Genomic DNA, 15,645 nt, shown 5'->3' with positions numbered 1-15,645 from the left:
ATAGAGAGATCTTTTTTATTTTTATTGCACACCCCTAGCAGGAACAGATATGTTCAAATACCGATTCTGCCTTTTCAGTTTTTAAGCCCTGCTTTGTGCAACTAACCAATATCGGTATCGGAATCGGCCAGTAGTTGTTTGTTAAAATCCGCATCGGTATCTGATAAAAAAAATCCTATCGGTGCATCCCTAAAAATAATCATCATCATCAGTGGAGTCATTCACAGTGGATTCCCTCCCAAAGGCCTCTTTTCCTTCTTCCTAACCCTTCGCCAGACTGTGGTTGAAGTATAACTAATGAAATGAAGAGAGCGTATCTGAGCAAGCATCTAACCTAAAGGGCCTCACTGAATCATTCACTTTTTACAGAGCATTTTGACCTTTCTGTGAAACGCTGAAACTGCAGCCCTCACACACAAGCGTCGTCACAGCGCTGATACCCTTATAATTCTGTTTAGATGTTACACAGGTCTGCGTCCGTTTGCTTTCTTTTCCGAGGCCCTGGGCTGTGTTCCTTTACACCGGGTGGCATTTGGAGGTGGATTCAATCCCCTGAGCTCTGGAACCTGTGCCATTTCCTCTCCCCTCACACCTGCCCCTCCCCTCTCCGTTTAGACCAGCCTGTTTCATCCTGGACCAGGGAATGCACCGCATGCCACGCTGATGTGTGAAGAGCCGTCACGCTTCACAAAAACTTACGTAATCCCAGGCTCTTCCCAACCGTCGAGCTAGAATATACAGATTGCGCCGCCACGTACGTTTTCAAACGAAGCCGAATCGAGGGCAGATCCAGTGGGAGACGAGAAGATGATGCAGATGAAAGGGGGAGAAACAGTCGTTGACTGTTTTAAATAGCTGTCTCCTCTGACTCAGAGTGCGGATGTGGATGAGAGCGACTTGTATGCTGAAGATTTGCATCTAGTTTGCAGTAGATACGCACAAGCCTCTTGTTCCTCGAGGCCCTGAGTGAGGGACGTGAATTATCGCTCACCGCTGACGCATACTGATGCACTGTGATTGAGTTTTCAGGTGATGAATACACTGATGCGAGCGATTCGGGCAGATATGCGAGCGCTCAGAATCAGCGTGTTATCTGATACACGCCGCAAGTCCTGTCGGCGACGAGCTGAACATTGCCGGACAGGTTGTGACAGCACTTAGCCTGTGGCCCCATGCCTACAATCCTCTACCTGACGGGCGGAGGTGTGGAACAGATGAACCGCGGTCCCCGATGGAGGGGGGCTCAGCACACACACACACTCACTCACTCACACACTGCATTAAACCCTCAGATTCTGTCTCTCAATGCATTCTGAATTATTCACGCACTGTCCCGGGAAATGCTGGGGGGGAGGGGGGTGAGAAAGAGAGTGGGCGGTGGGTGGGGTTGAAGTGTGATGCTGAAAGCCTGCTGAGACGTGATGACAGCGTATGTCGTCTTCATCGAGACCCTCAGAGACAGAGAAATGGTGGTGTGTGCGAGTGACTAACTAAAAGTAGCATTTTTAGATTCAGCTGAACTCTGCATTATCGTTTATGTGCTGTTAAAAAAAAAGCCTATATTTTCCAATTACTACGTAATTCACTGAAATCCAGGTTAGACAATGGAATTCCCCTAAATGTTGTCCCATTTTAAGCACAGTTGCCTGAAAGAATTTTGAGTGTAACAATATTGCTGAAATGTTACGTGTTTTTGAGTTACCATGCTTGCTGTAAGGTTATTCATTTGTTATTATTGTTAGTTGTTTCTTGTGTTGTGATGTTTTTTAAATGTACATTACAGTCCACTTTGATAGCAGATTAGTTGATGTCTCCCTTATTTTTTTGTTTGTTCATTACAAAAAAAAAAAAAACGCCTCGTTTTTGTTCCAGGAAGATTTGCCTCCGATTTAAATTTGAAAACAGATAATCTGATCAGTTATATATTTAAAAATATTTGAAAAGAAGATGATATTAGTACTTTACATGCATGGTAGCTGCTTTTTAGTAGCTTGTATCTGACTTTTTCAGAAGAGTAGCGTGATTTGTAGTTTAGCTTTTGTAAATGTAAGAGCAGCTTAGCAGTGTACTGTTTTAGAGAAGCTCTGATGGAGAGTAATCGTAACTGCCGCCATTTTATCTCTTATTCTTGTGGGAGACTTGAAACGCATGCACGCAGAAACACCCACTCCTGTGACTAACCATAATCAAGCCAATGTTGACCTTAGGCCACAAAAGGAAAAGCGTGCAGGGATCTGGCTTCCTGGCTGTCCATCACGGTGTATGTTTTGTGCCAATGTTTCCTCCGGCAATCCCATGCTTACACAGCTTTGAGGCAAGTTGTTGCCCTTTTCACGCTACAGGAATGTCCTGGGTCACAAGCTTGACCACAGGGGAAACAAGCAGACCTGTTCCAGTGTTTCTTAGGGAATTTTTACAGTGGGCGAGCAGCTGCAAACCCTCTGCCACACACAATTTGTTTTTAAGTACAGTACATACCAAACAAAACGGTAGTATGTTATGTAACACATTCTGATGTTTAGATTTTTATATATATATTTTTTAAACGTAGTGTACCATTTATTTCAACAAAACTATGAATATGTATCTTTAACTACACTCCCTCACAAACTTCCAGTCAGTAATCATTTAAATTTAATTCAGTAACTTTGATTTGTTTCAAAAACATCTTCAATTTTTTTCGGGATGCTGCAAAAAGAAAGGCATGTTGTTGGTTTACAATCTTTTTATTATTTTGTGTTACCCATTCTTTTATCTCATCACATTCGGCTCAGATAATCTCCCAACTCAGGTGAAAAAAATATGATTTCTTTTGCAGTGGTGCTGTAGATTCAGCATCTTCGCAGTGTCTCTGCTGAATAGCAGTGCAGGAAACACGGTGTTCTGTTCAGTGACTATATTTCTGAATACTTGCCCCAGCTACTCCCTGCCTGTTTTTCACACAACAATACACAAACACTCCCAGTGCTGTGTGAAAATGACCACACATCCTCTGATCCCCCATGTTGCTATCTAGTAAAAAATATTAATGAATAAATCATGTGATTGCATTCAGCTTTAAGAGTGAGATCTTACAACTGTCAAAAAACAAGCTTGTCCAGTCTCAGGAGCTTGATCACACTTCAGCTTGTGGGATTGACCCACCTGCCCTTTGTTATACTTGGCTGCGTCTCTCTGTAAATTTGGAGCTGTGCTAAAGCATGTGCTGCAAAGCTCAAAGTACACACATCAGACATTGTTGTTTTATTGTAGAATTTTTTTCCCCCTCTTTTTGTTAATATAATATATTTTGCAAATATTTTAATTGAGCCTTACAATTTTTTATTTTTTTTATATGCATCAGAAAAAAATATTAAAAATTATTTTTGACCTAATCAAAATAATCCAACTGCAGTTTGATTGAGATTAATTGGAATGCACAATGATGGTGTTATCCGTTTTTGCAAATGAACTCTTCATACATATATATATATATATATCAATCAGTGGCGAGCGGTGACTTTTTTTAACAGGGTATGCTGAGTGCTAAGATTAAGAACTGGAATCGAGATCTGGCAGCAACAGCGCATTTTTCCGCTTGGGCAAGCGCTTCGCGGACAGCTTATCTCGCGCATGAAATCAGCGCATAGCAGCTAAACACTGAGAACGTGCTACAATCCTGAGAGTCATAGCCACAGAGCGGAGGCGCCAAAGCTGCGGAGAATCCGCTCACCCGGAAGCTTCCGTCACTGTCTCTGACATAGATTTACAGAAAATGACCATTGTTTTCAAATAAATAATTTTACATACTTATTCCCAACACTTTATTAAGCTTTAAGTCACATCTCAAATGACAAGGGATCAACTTATAATCATGTGAACTCATTCTCTCAGACGGCCTGGGTATGCGGCGCATTCGCAGCTTATATGGACGGAACGCCACTGATAGATATATATATATATAGATATATAGATATATAGATATATAGATATAGATATATAGATATATAGATATAGATATATATTCGATTCTGATTGGCTGGCAGGTGATGATTAAATTCGTTGAACCGCACAGGTAGTTCCAGGTCAGTTTAATCAAGTTCTATATTAATGCGCTTCCTATAAACATTGGTAACCATAATAACATACAGTTAGAGTTGAATAGTAATATAGATGAAAATAACCGTCATCTTTATCGTTCCGGTCAAATATTGCAGCGCAAATATTATTAACATCTTTAATATGTGAATGCTGGGAAATGACCATGGCATAAACGGGATAATCAACGGCTAGCTGTGCATTAAACGATTTGAATGCAGTTCGCGGAGGCAACCACCCTCCGCTGCACGTCGGGTGGTTCTTCGACCTCCACGTCGTATATGTATATATATATATGAATGTATATGTATATGAATGTATATGTGTGTGTGTGTGTGTAAATTAAAATAGTAAAAAGTAATTAAATAGTAATATTAATTAAAATATAAAAAGTAGTAATTAAAATATTTTCTGGAAGACTGGCAACAAGTGCATGTACACTCAGAGAAAAAGGTGCAAAAGCGGTAACGTTTCAAAAGGTACAGTTATGTAGGGCAGCGTGCCATAATATAGTGCTGTTGCGCAATGTGTGTCCTGAGTTCGAATCCCAGCTCGACGACCTCTCCCCCGATCCCGTCCCGTCTCTCTCTCACTTCACTTCCTGTCATCTCTATACTGTCCTATAACAACAAAGGCAAAAACAAGTGTAGTATAAACAGCTATATTATGTTACCATGCTGACATTTAAACCAAAAGATGTCACAACAATACTATGACCTAGTGTAAAGGCAAAAATTATTACTTTTTTCAAACATGTTACCCCGGCTGGTTCTCCTGTTTGATGGTGGTCAGCTGATGTTGCTATGTTGTTTTAACTGTTCATGTGAATGATCTCTCTCTCTCTCCTTCTTCCTGTTTACCCATGTGTCCATGTAGTGTGGAGGAGATGAGAAGCGAGTGGACAGCAGGACAATCTATGTAGGACATCGGCCATGTCCGGACACCGAGGCCTTCATCCTCTCTAAATTCTGTGACAACAGGATTGTGTCCTCCAAGGTAACTTTTGGTATTTGTTATACTTCACCTCGTCACGAATCTCAAAGCATGAGCTGGGCCGTTGCTTAACCTCGCCGCAGTGTAATCAGATTTTTACAGGATAACAGCATTAGGGGTTTGCTAGCTCCCCTACAAGAGCCTGTTTGTAATTTTCCTTAGCTTGTAATTAGCAAGTGTTGTTTAATGCCATGGCAACTGCACTGCAGTGTTAACAGCAGCATGTGGAGAGTACGGCTGCAACACGCTTCTCTTGAGCCCTGGTGTTCAACCACCTGTTCCTCCAGGTGTGAAGAGACTGTTGGGACCCTCCTACTGCGTTTGAACTTAGAAATTCCTTTCCATTTTCTCTTTTTTCCTCTGCTCTTTCGTAATTCGCTCTTCGCAAACTGCAGTAAATCTTACCACCCCATGAAACTCCCTAATTTGCCTGTCAGAGCAGTGCTTGAGATCCGGCTGATAAATACATAGTTGCAATTAACGCTCAAGTGTTCGGGGTGGTTGACTCTGCCCCCCTTAATCTTGTGGGACTTCCTGAATCTCCTCATTCAGTCAATAGATGAGGAGTGTTTTAAGGTACGAAAGGAATAAACAAGGAAGTAAGAAGTAATAGATTTATCAGACCTGTGGCCATGCTGTGGTATTCGTTGATCAATTCCTCTTTGGCATGAGGCTCTAAACACACTTTAATTACCTGCACTGAGATGTTTACACTTCTCTGTGCATCTGCTTTGCATCTTCCCCCTTCAAACTCAGCATAACCTTTTCTCCATGGTATCCCTTGGATCCCGTTTTTCCTCTAAAAGAGGTCCAGACCTGCCACATCTTCTCGAGTTCACCTTTGTATAACATCTGCTCTGTTAGAAATGATGATGTATTCCCTTTTATCTTATTGCAGGTGCCCCAAACTGCCCTCTCTCACTTTCCTCACCCATGGTGATCCATTATTTAGCAGTGATGGTTATATTAGGTGGCAATAGCTGTCCACATTCCAGTTATTTTTCTGTCTCTTTTTCTCTCTCTCTCTATCTCCTCTCCTACATTATCCAGTCAGTATTTGCATTTATTTTCAGTTGTATTGCTGAGTTTTTGGCTTATTGGATATTTGAAATTCAAGCAAATTAAAAGTGCCAAAAAAAAGTGCATTATTCAATGTATTATCTTTTATGAAATCATACAGCTTACTACATTTTTTTTTTTTTTTAAATCTGTGTTTTTACCATCTTACACATGTATTTCTGTTAAATATAAATTTAGAGTATATTATATATTTAAATGAATGAATATATATATATATATATATATATATATATATATATATATATATATATATATATATATATATATATATATATATATATATATATATATATATATATATATATATATATATATATATATATATATATATATAATATAAATGGTAAAGTCACAGCATCAAAATATAAAACACTTTCCTGTTTGCATTAGATTCAGCCTTATTTGATGTTAACTGTTATTCGTAAGCTAGTGTGCTTCTGCTGTTGTGTTCATTTCCTAAAAGAGAGCTGAATAAATAGCGAGCCATTGCCAAACGGATCATGTGGCAGGTTCCCCTTTCTGGGGTTCGCCGAACGAAGGCGATAAGTCGCTAATCCAAATCAATGTAATACCTGCTGGCCCAGAGAGCTGCCGCCCGGTCACACACATCAGAGAGCTCCGGAGCTATTGAAGTCGTCTCAGCTCCCTCTCCCAGAAAAGCACAAACACAGGAGCTGATGAATATTGAATGCATTTAATCCTTCCTTCCCGCTTTTCATCAGGATTTGGGTTGCAAGACTCACATTGCTGTAAATGAATAGTTCACTTAAAAATAAAAAATTCTGTATGATTCTGTCCATATAATGAAAATGAATTGGAACTGCATTGAATTGGACAAGCTTCAGAGATGACAAAATCACCTTAAAATTAATTGACATAATTTGTGTGCTATATCATGAGTCTGCTGAAGCCATTTAATAGCTTTTTGTGAAGCGAGTATAAACAATGACACAATTTCCATTTTTTGATTTTTCCTTTTTACAACTTTTAAATAGATTAATTCACAGCTTGTTGGTTTTTTAACTTGTTACTGTTTAACACTTTTTTTTTTTTATTGTTGTTTTGTTTTCTCACTTCCTCAGTACACAGTGTGGAACTTCCTGCCAAAGAATCTATTCGAGCAGTTTAGAAGAATTGCAAATTTTTACTTCCTCATCATATTCTTGGTGCAGGTAAGTGAGTGCATTTGATCAGTCATAAGCGTTTGCCATCCCCAGAGAGACCAACTCTCTGTGTGTGTGTGTGTGTGTGTGTGTGTGTGTGAGAGATAGAGGATACAAGTGTGTTTATGTGTGACTCATAGCCTGGCTGGTTCTGCCCCGTGCTGATCTGATGTCATTGGACCAGTGATAATGGCAGAGAGAGACAGGGAGACTGGGAAGCCTCTGCTCCGCTCCATAAAAGCACATGAAGACAACCTTAGTTAAACTAGCGAGTGGAACCGTGTAAACAGCTGATGCTGTTAGACAAGTGTGTGTATTTAATAAAGGGTAATGGTGGATTACTGAAGAGCATATGGTCTTGTTGCTGTCAGGTACACGGGGAGTGAGAAATGAAAGACACCTGACTCGGCAGGGCTCGAAATTAACTTTTGTACTTGGTAGCACTGGTGCTCCCAACTTTAAAAAGTTAGGAGCACCAGCAAAAATTTAGGAGCACCCACCAAAAATTAATGAGCACCATAACTACAAGTTATATATTAACAGATTTCATCTTTACATTCTTAACTTTAATGCAGATGGGTTAATATATTAGCTGTCAATCACTCAGTCACTGCTTTCCACTGTCAGGTGAGAGGGAGCTATAACTACCGCGGGAAGTGCAAAGGGCTGAAGAAGAGAGAAAATGAAAAGAAACACTGACTGATTTGGCGAGGGTTAGGATGGTGTATGCCGTGTTAAATTTTACATTCAGCTCTGCAAATTTTACATTCAGCTCTGCAAATTGCGCAGAATGGCTGGAAGCTAGGGGTGTGCAATATTGACAAAAATGTATATCTCTTTTTTATCGATAACAAGAATTAGATGAGATTTTGCTTGTGTTATTGTGCTGATCTTGTGTTATTGTGCTGGTAGTCTTAAGGACTACCGTGGACAGCTGATTTTGATATTCTTCATATTCTGTGTGGCGGTCAGTTCACAGCAGTGATAGAAATTAATCTTTTCCAATAAGTTTAAATTGATTTTTACCTTTTATAGTCATTTTCACAATTAAGCCATTTTTTCTAAAAGTGTGCATCATCATTTGAGTCAAATTCTTAAATTTAATCAGTCAATTAGAATAAGAAGACATTTGGGCTGTTATCAAGCAAATGAAATCAGTATCAACAAAATTCATCTTTGAATTTGAATTTCTGAAGTGGCATTTAGATGCACTTACACCCTACTTAATGCAGGACATGAATGCATTTTACCTACTGTTACACATGCATATATAATGTTTTAATACTGTAAACATAAAACGTTGAATACTGATATTTGAAATTATTTTTTAAAAATTAAAAGATACCTTAAATGTGAAATTACAATCGCCACTAGGTGGCATCAAGTCACTGTTAATAAGTGAGTCACTGCGATTGAACCGAATCATTTAAACGGTTGATTCATTCAGGAACGAAACACCTTCATGTTGCTCAGAGACGCAAAACAGTGCTGTGGCTTTGTTTGGAATTATTTTTGTTGTCGAAATGGAGCAAAAACAGGAAATATGGTGTCTAAGACGTAAGTCTCTTAATATTAACTTCTTGTTTATTGAACTGTTGTATAAAATCAATAATAACCAAAATGGTCGCAATTTCGAGCCTTGCTCGGCAGTTTTTTTTTTTTAAATGTGTGAGATTGAGGCTAATGATTTATGTGGTTATGATTGTGTCCAAACCTGCAAATGCTGCGATCTCAGGCAGTATATGGGGTTAAGGCAGCAACAAGGCAATGCTGTTCAAAGGTTTGGGCTGAGTATGAATTTTAATGGTTTTGAAAGAAGTCTATTTCATTTAATATCTATTTAATTTAACAATACAGTAAAATTCAAAAACATCAATTATTGCAATTAAAAATAACTGTTTTATATTTTAATATATTTCCGGTGATGGCAAAGCTGAATTTTCAGCATCATTACTACAGTCTTCAGTTTCACATGATCCTTCAGAAATAATTCTAATATGCTGATTTGCTGCTCAAAAAATGTCTTACTACTGAAAACAGCTTAATGTTTTTGTAAAATTCATAATACATTTTTAGGGTTCTTTGAGTAGAAAGTTCAAAAGAACAGCGTTTATTTAAAATAGAAATCTTTTGTAACATTTATAAATGTTCAGTGTCACTTTGGATCAATTTAACGCATCTTTGCTAAATAAAAGTCTTATTTTCTTTCAAAAAAATTCTTACTCACCCCAAACTTGAATGTGATAATATAGGACTATGCACTGGAAAATACAGCATTTTTGTTGGCTGCCTATGCAAAAACAAACTGACAGTATAGGCTTATTCTCGAATGCGTGAACATAAAAGCCAGTTCTTTCAATAAATCGTCAAAAAGACTTTCAAACTCATGTTTGAAATATGAATTGGCGGTTGTCTGAAAATATAAAAAAGCATCTGACAGATCTTTTGAAATCAGAAAATTCATAGATAAATGTTCGAATTTAATTCATGATCCAGATTCTCACTAAAATAAGCATTGTATATTATATGAATTAAATGTTCTAGATCATACAGATTTGACATTTATATGCTTAATGTGACTGAAAAAGATGCCGCCTTAGTCAACCTTAGTTGAGTTACTAAACAAGGCACGTTCATTCTATTTTGTCCACAGCCTATATGTGTGCATCTCACAGTACATCTAATGTGCATCCATGTTGTGACGTGATCTGTGCGTGCGTGTGTGTGAGGGAGAGAGATCCCCAGGTGTTTGCCCGGTTCTGGCATGCGTCTGGCGTGCCTCTCCTAATCCTGCTTTTCTCTGGAGGGGCTCCTTATCCTCTCTGACTAGCTCTCCCCACGCAGCCCACTATTATAACAGCACGAGGGAGACACACGCACGCCTGTCACACAAGAACTGTGCTTAAATCACCAGCCTCCAAATAGATCCGCATGATTCTCCTGAGGCCCATTGCGAACGCACCAGCGTCTTACGCCCATTTCTGTCTTCCCATGCCATTTTTCTATTCCTCATTTCTTTGTTCTCCCCCTTCTCTCTCTCTCTCTCCCTTTCCCTGTACGCCTCTGCAGCACGGCACTGCTGACGTCAGCAGCCAGGAAGCCCTCTGTAGTTCTTTTGAGCCACAAATAGACACTGACTGATAAAAAAGCACCAGTACGCTAAAAATAGCACTGCGTGCCTTTGCCGGGGTCCTGATGGGAAAAGAGAGATGGGAGGAGGGAGAAGGGGAGAACAGAAGGAGGGGAGGAGTCGAGGGGGATCTCTGTCTCTCACGCGCACATTTTGACACACATTCTGCTGGAATGTTCTAAATACCTGTGTGTGTGTGTGTGTGTGTGTGTGTGTGTGTGTGTGTGTGTGTGTGTGTGTGTGTGTGCGCGTGTGTGAAGGCAGATGAGGGATTGCGCTAACAAGCAGTCAGTGTTCAGCCAAGTGGAAGTGTGCGTAACCATAAAGAGGAAATTACTGCATAATGTTGTGAAATAAGAGGATGTTTTTGGTGCATATTTCTTAGTCAGATTAGACGAATGTGAGAGATGGAAGGAAGTACATACAGCATGTACAGTTTGATTCATTGATTCTTTATTTTGAACTATTCAGAATGTTAATCTTAAATGAGTTATTAATAATTCTGGTTATTTAAAAGCATTGGCAGGGTCAAACATGGTGCATATAAATGTTGTGCCACACTGTAATGCTACAAAAACGGAACAAAGGCAGTGGTATCTGCAGTGGCATCTGTACCACAAAACTCTATCTGTACTCCAAAACCATTTACCTTACAAAAATGTCCTTAATGCATTATTTTTAGTACTGTCAAGTGATTAATCGTGATTTAATATCATCCAAAATAAAAGTTTTTGTTTACATGATGTGTATGTACTGTGTATATTTATGTATATATAAATCCACACACACAGTATATATCTTGAAAATATTTACATGTGTATATAAATGATGTAAATATATAAATGTATTTAATATATAAACATACAATTTTTCTAAAAAAAAAAAAAGTTTACATATATATATATATATATATATGCATGTGTGTATTTATATAAACATAATAAATATACACAGTACACGCACACATACTGTATTATGTAAACAAAAACTTTTATTTTGGTTGCGATTAATCACGATTAATCGTTTGACAGCATTACTTTTGTTGCACAATATAGTTAGGTTCATTTTATTATTTGCATTTAGGCTGGCTGAGACCTGGACAGACCAACGGAACAGATCTGTGACCCAGCAGTTGAGGAAACATTGGTTTACACTGTGCAAACACACACCTGGAAGCCTGCAGATACGTTTTACAGCCAAGGACAAAAAGTCTCAATAAACATTATTTTACAATGTCTTAAACAAAGCAACCAACCGACATTATGAATTCCATGAAATATATATAACACTCATGGGACACACAGATTATCACACTCAAAAATTGTCGCTGTGATGGCACTGACGTAGAGTCATATTTCTGTTGGCAGATGAGAGCAGACACATTTTAGTACAGCTTTTATGCACTAAATTTGGCAACAGGAAAAATTAGGATGGCTCAGTTTTTTTTAGAATAGAATATACAGTGCAGCAACGGTTCTCAAACTTTGTCACCATTGTCCATAGTTCAATATTAATAATTTCAATATTTTCTACACTTTGGTATTTCTGCTGTAATTGACAACACTGCTAGTTTTTTACTGAAACTGGTAGCGCTGATATATTAAATTATATCATTAAAATATAAATGTAATATACTCTACTGAAATTAATTAACCACAATTCATTTTGTAAATAATAATTTGTCAATAAAAACAATAAATATTGAGGGGACAAAAGAAATCTGAATTTTTTTTTTTTTTTTTTAAAGCATTTTGATTATCTTATTCATTTTGCGGCTCCCTTAAATGTTGCTGAGGGTCCCCAGTGGGCCCCAATCCCTGGCTGAGAAGACAGTATGTTATATTAACAGGCTGTATTGTGGTTCCTCACGGTCTCATTTTCACATGTGACCAATTAAGACGCGGCGGCTAGTCTCACTAAAGGTCTGTGTTGGTATTTAGTAACTCGCAGGTTGTGTGTCTTCCTCTGTAAGGTGTTCCGGCGGTAACTGATGTGTTCAGCATTAGCTTTGGGAATTGGCTCCCTTGAGGGGGCGGTTAAATGGATGGTGTTTTGCGTCTACGTGGTGGAACTAGCGAGGTGGGTCTGGCAGTGATGGGTGGGGGTGTTTTGTATGAGCATAAAAACGATGAAAGGGCAGCACTTCATCAGAGAACTGACTGTATTTCATTACAGTCGCTGATGAACTGTATCATTGGTGCTGTCTGTTACGGAGCGATCCAGGGGAATAAACTCCCATTGCGCGTATATATATGTATGTATGTATGTATGTGTGTGTGTGTGTGTGTGTGTGTGTGTATTAAAAACAGAAAGCAAAGGAAAGCATACTGTAGGACAGACTGTCCTCAGCACTTTGGGCCGCATCTCTCTTAATATTTTTAATCGAGTGGGAAACCGCAGTGGGCTCCATCCAGATGGGCCTTTATCAATTTATTAAATCAAAAAAACAATGTGCGGGGGCCGCTGGCCCCCACAACATCCATTACTTGCAGGAGCTACGAGCGCACTAGAGCACTTTCTGCTGACCGAATCCCAGACTCAGCCCTGCCTCCCGTGGATAAGGGTCAGTCTCAGAGAGAGAGAGAAGAAAGAGAGGAGAAACCCACCTGCCACAGGGGAAACCAGGGGTGGTATTCACAGGGGTCAGGTGCTTTCTTTGGTGTTTTTGTGCTTTCGTTACAAAAGTATTTTTCTGAACTGCTGAATTTGTTCAACTCTGCCATCATTTACTCACCCTGTTTACTCACACCTGTTCTTCCAAACCTGTATGAAAATGATATGGTAAAAACCGGTTAACAGTGAGTTTCTTTGCAGTAAAAAAGGAGGGGGAAAAAATAAATAAATAATCTAATTGGGACATTTCATGTCCTTTTTTATTGCAATAACATTCATTAAATTCCCTGTGTAACACTTTACATTTATGTGATGGTTTTACATTATGTAAGTGAAAGTTTTTTGTTGTTGTAAATTAATGTTTGTTACACTTTTAGTGTAGTGTATGCTACCATGATGGTGTTTTGCATATGATCCCATGCACCTTCTATATACTGTATTAATATTTACCTCAGCTTGTGGAAGAACTACTTGTTCATGTGACTTTCTCTTTACCACCTGGGCTTTTATGGTTGTCAGTTAATTATGAATTTGCAAAACAGATTTTAGTACTTTTGACAAATTAACATTATATCAATTAATTAATTTTCCCCTTTTTTTATTTAATTTTTTTTTTTAAACAGTAAATTTAAGTTCAATCCACAAAACTTCATATGTTGCTGCCATAATTAACAATTTTATGTAAATAACTATAAATAACTAAAGACACCGTATCACAATACAAAAAAAAAAAAAATTCACAAAAACAGAGGACAAGAAAGAGGACAGTCTGTGCTGTAAAGGAGATTATGGCAAGACAGTCTTTTCCTACATTCAGTAAATAGTTGCTGAAAACAGTTTTTGTTACTTTGAAAAAAAGTAACAGTTTTTTTTTTAATGGGCTTCAAAACATTGACTTTCATTGTACGCACAGAAAATCACTGAGGCATTTCTCAAATATCTTCTACATAAAGAAAGTCATATAGGTTTTTGAATGACATGAGGGTGACAAAATTATGAATTTCCAGTTATGAGTGAACTATCCCCTTAATGTTGCTTTATCCTGAAGGTGTAGCAAATTAGCAAGAAAAGCCCTCTTTCTGCTCTTCCTCTTTCTTTTCCTGACGGCGGTGCCACTAAACAGCTGTCAGCAGACACCTGGCAACTGAAAGATGTTTAACGCATGATGGGCCACTATTGAAAGATCTGTGCTCCTGTGAACATGCGTGCGCACATACACCGCTTGTTTCTCACAGTGCTGCGTCTTGTTTTAGCATAAGCTGTGCGGCAGGATTTAAAGATGCCTGAGTGCATTTGGGTTGGTCTGCGAGCTGTAACTTGTGGCTGTTAAGTAACGGCTTGCGTGTGACACGAGGAGTGGGAGGCTGCATGATTGGCCGGATCGCAAAGCGGTTTAGATGACGTCTAATGGCAGAGTCCAAAAGTGAAGTACGTGTGTGGATGTTTCTGATGGGTTGTTTGGGATTATTTGGTCTTAGACTGAGTATGGGCTGAAAGCACTTTTTGGTGTTTGTGTGTTGAGTGTGTGTGTGTGATCGGGATGATGGGGATTATTAGCTCTGAGCTGGAGTGCTGCTGGTCTGAGATGGGCTTTCACCTTCTGAAGTCCTGCTGGCTTTACAGTCTCTCCCTACACGAATTTTGGCACCGATACGGCACACACGGCATCTTTGTTTTTGAGCCCTTTCTGCAGTGAAGATGCCGTTTCTCACTGTGCTGTGTGGTTTTTGTGTTGGCTTCTTTCAGCCAGGCCCTGCAGGGTGTGAGAGGAAGACGCAGTGTGGCTGTAGCTCATAGGACGGACAAAATGTTCACACCTATGTGGTCTTGACTTAATAACCTACCCCTTTTTTTTTTCTCTTCCACATATACACAAGCATAGAGCAAGTATTAATAACACCAAGTGGCTGTGACCTTAAGTTGTTTCCGGAAAGAGTGATGGTTTGTGCTTTCTACTGCGTGACAAACCACTCATGTTAAAGATAGACTGGTGTTTAGTGTTTTCAGCAACTGGATCTTGGATGTTCAAACTCAAGCTATCGTGATTATGATGTGACGCATGTTTTTCATGTCCAGCTGCATTTTCAAAATACTAATCGTAAATTATGTCCTAAATTACTAGAGGTCGACCAATAGTGGATTTTACCGATATCGATAGCTAGGTTGGACCACACTGGCCGATACCCATTAATCAACCAATAGTTTTTCAAATGGATACCGAACGAAAACAATAAAATAGTACTTTACTATTTAAAAAAAAAAAAAACAGTACTGAATCATACTTTGTGAATGAATAAAAATAGTAATTATAATATTGATCATTAAAGTTAGTTCATAGTTTAACTAATGTTAAAAAGAAACTTAAAAGTGTATTAGTTAATTAAAATTACATACAGATATTGTATGTGCGCTCTTTATTTGCTTCTATTCTAAAACACTTGATTATTATCTAATCAAAATGACAAAATATGGAAAGAGAGAGCACAATCTGTAACTCAATAAATTAAGCATACCGACTTTATTAGAGCCACAGAAAGGCACACGTTTCGCTGAAAAATTTCAGCCTCTAGAGGCTGCTCTTGCACTGTA

At 38.6% G+C, this 15,645-nt stretch overlaps 1 protein-coding gene across 4 annotated transcripts in view; it reads left to right on the top strand.

Moving 5' to 3' along the window:
• Positions 1-15,645, top strand: part of atp11c (ATPase phospholipid transporting 11C) — a 61,524-nt gene that overhangs the window by 23,759 nt on the left and 22,120 nt on the right. For 3 of the 4 annotated variants that reach the window (XM_058797431.1, XM_058797430.1, XM_058797432.1), the window contains exons 2-3: positions 4,954-5,073; positions 7,233-7,322. In XM_058797431.1, the coding sequence (XP_058653414.1) occupies positions 4,954-5,073; positions 7,233-7,322 (210 nt within the window). The remainder of the gene's footprint in view (positions 1-4,953; positions 5,074-7,232; positions 7,323-15,645) is intronic. The other variant, XM_058797433.1, reaches the window with a different exon arrangement.

Source organism: Onychostoma macrolepis, chromosome 14 (genome assembly GCF_012432095.1).
Source record: "Onychostoma macrolepis isolate SWU-2019 chromosome 14, ASM1243209v1, whole genome shotgun sequence".
NCBI classification, from domain to species: domain Eukaryota; kingdom Metazoa; phylum Chordata; class Actinopteri; order Cypriniformes; family Cyprinidae; genus Onychostoma; species Onychostoma macrolepis.
The sequence above is the reverse complement of the archived record's forward strand: the minus strand, read 5'-3'. Positions and strand labels throughout refer to the sequence as shown.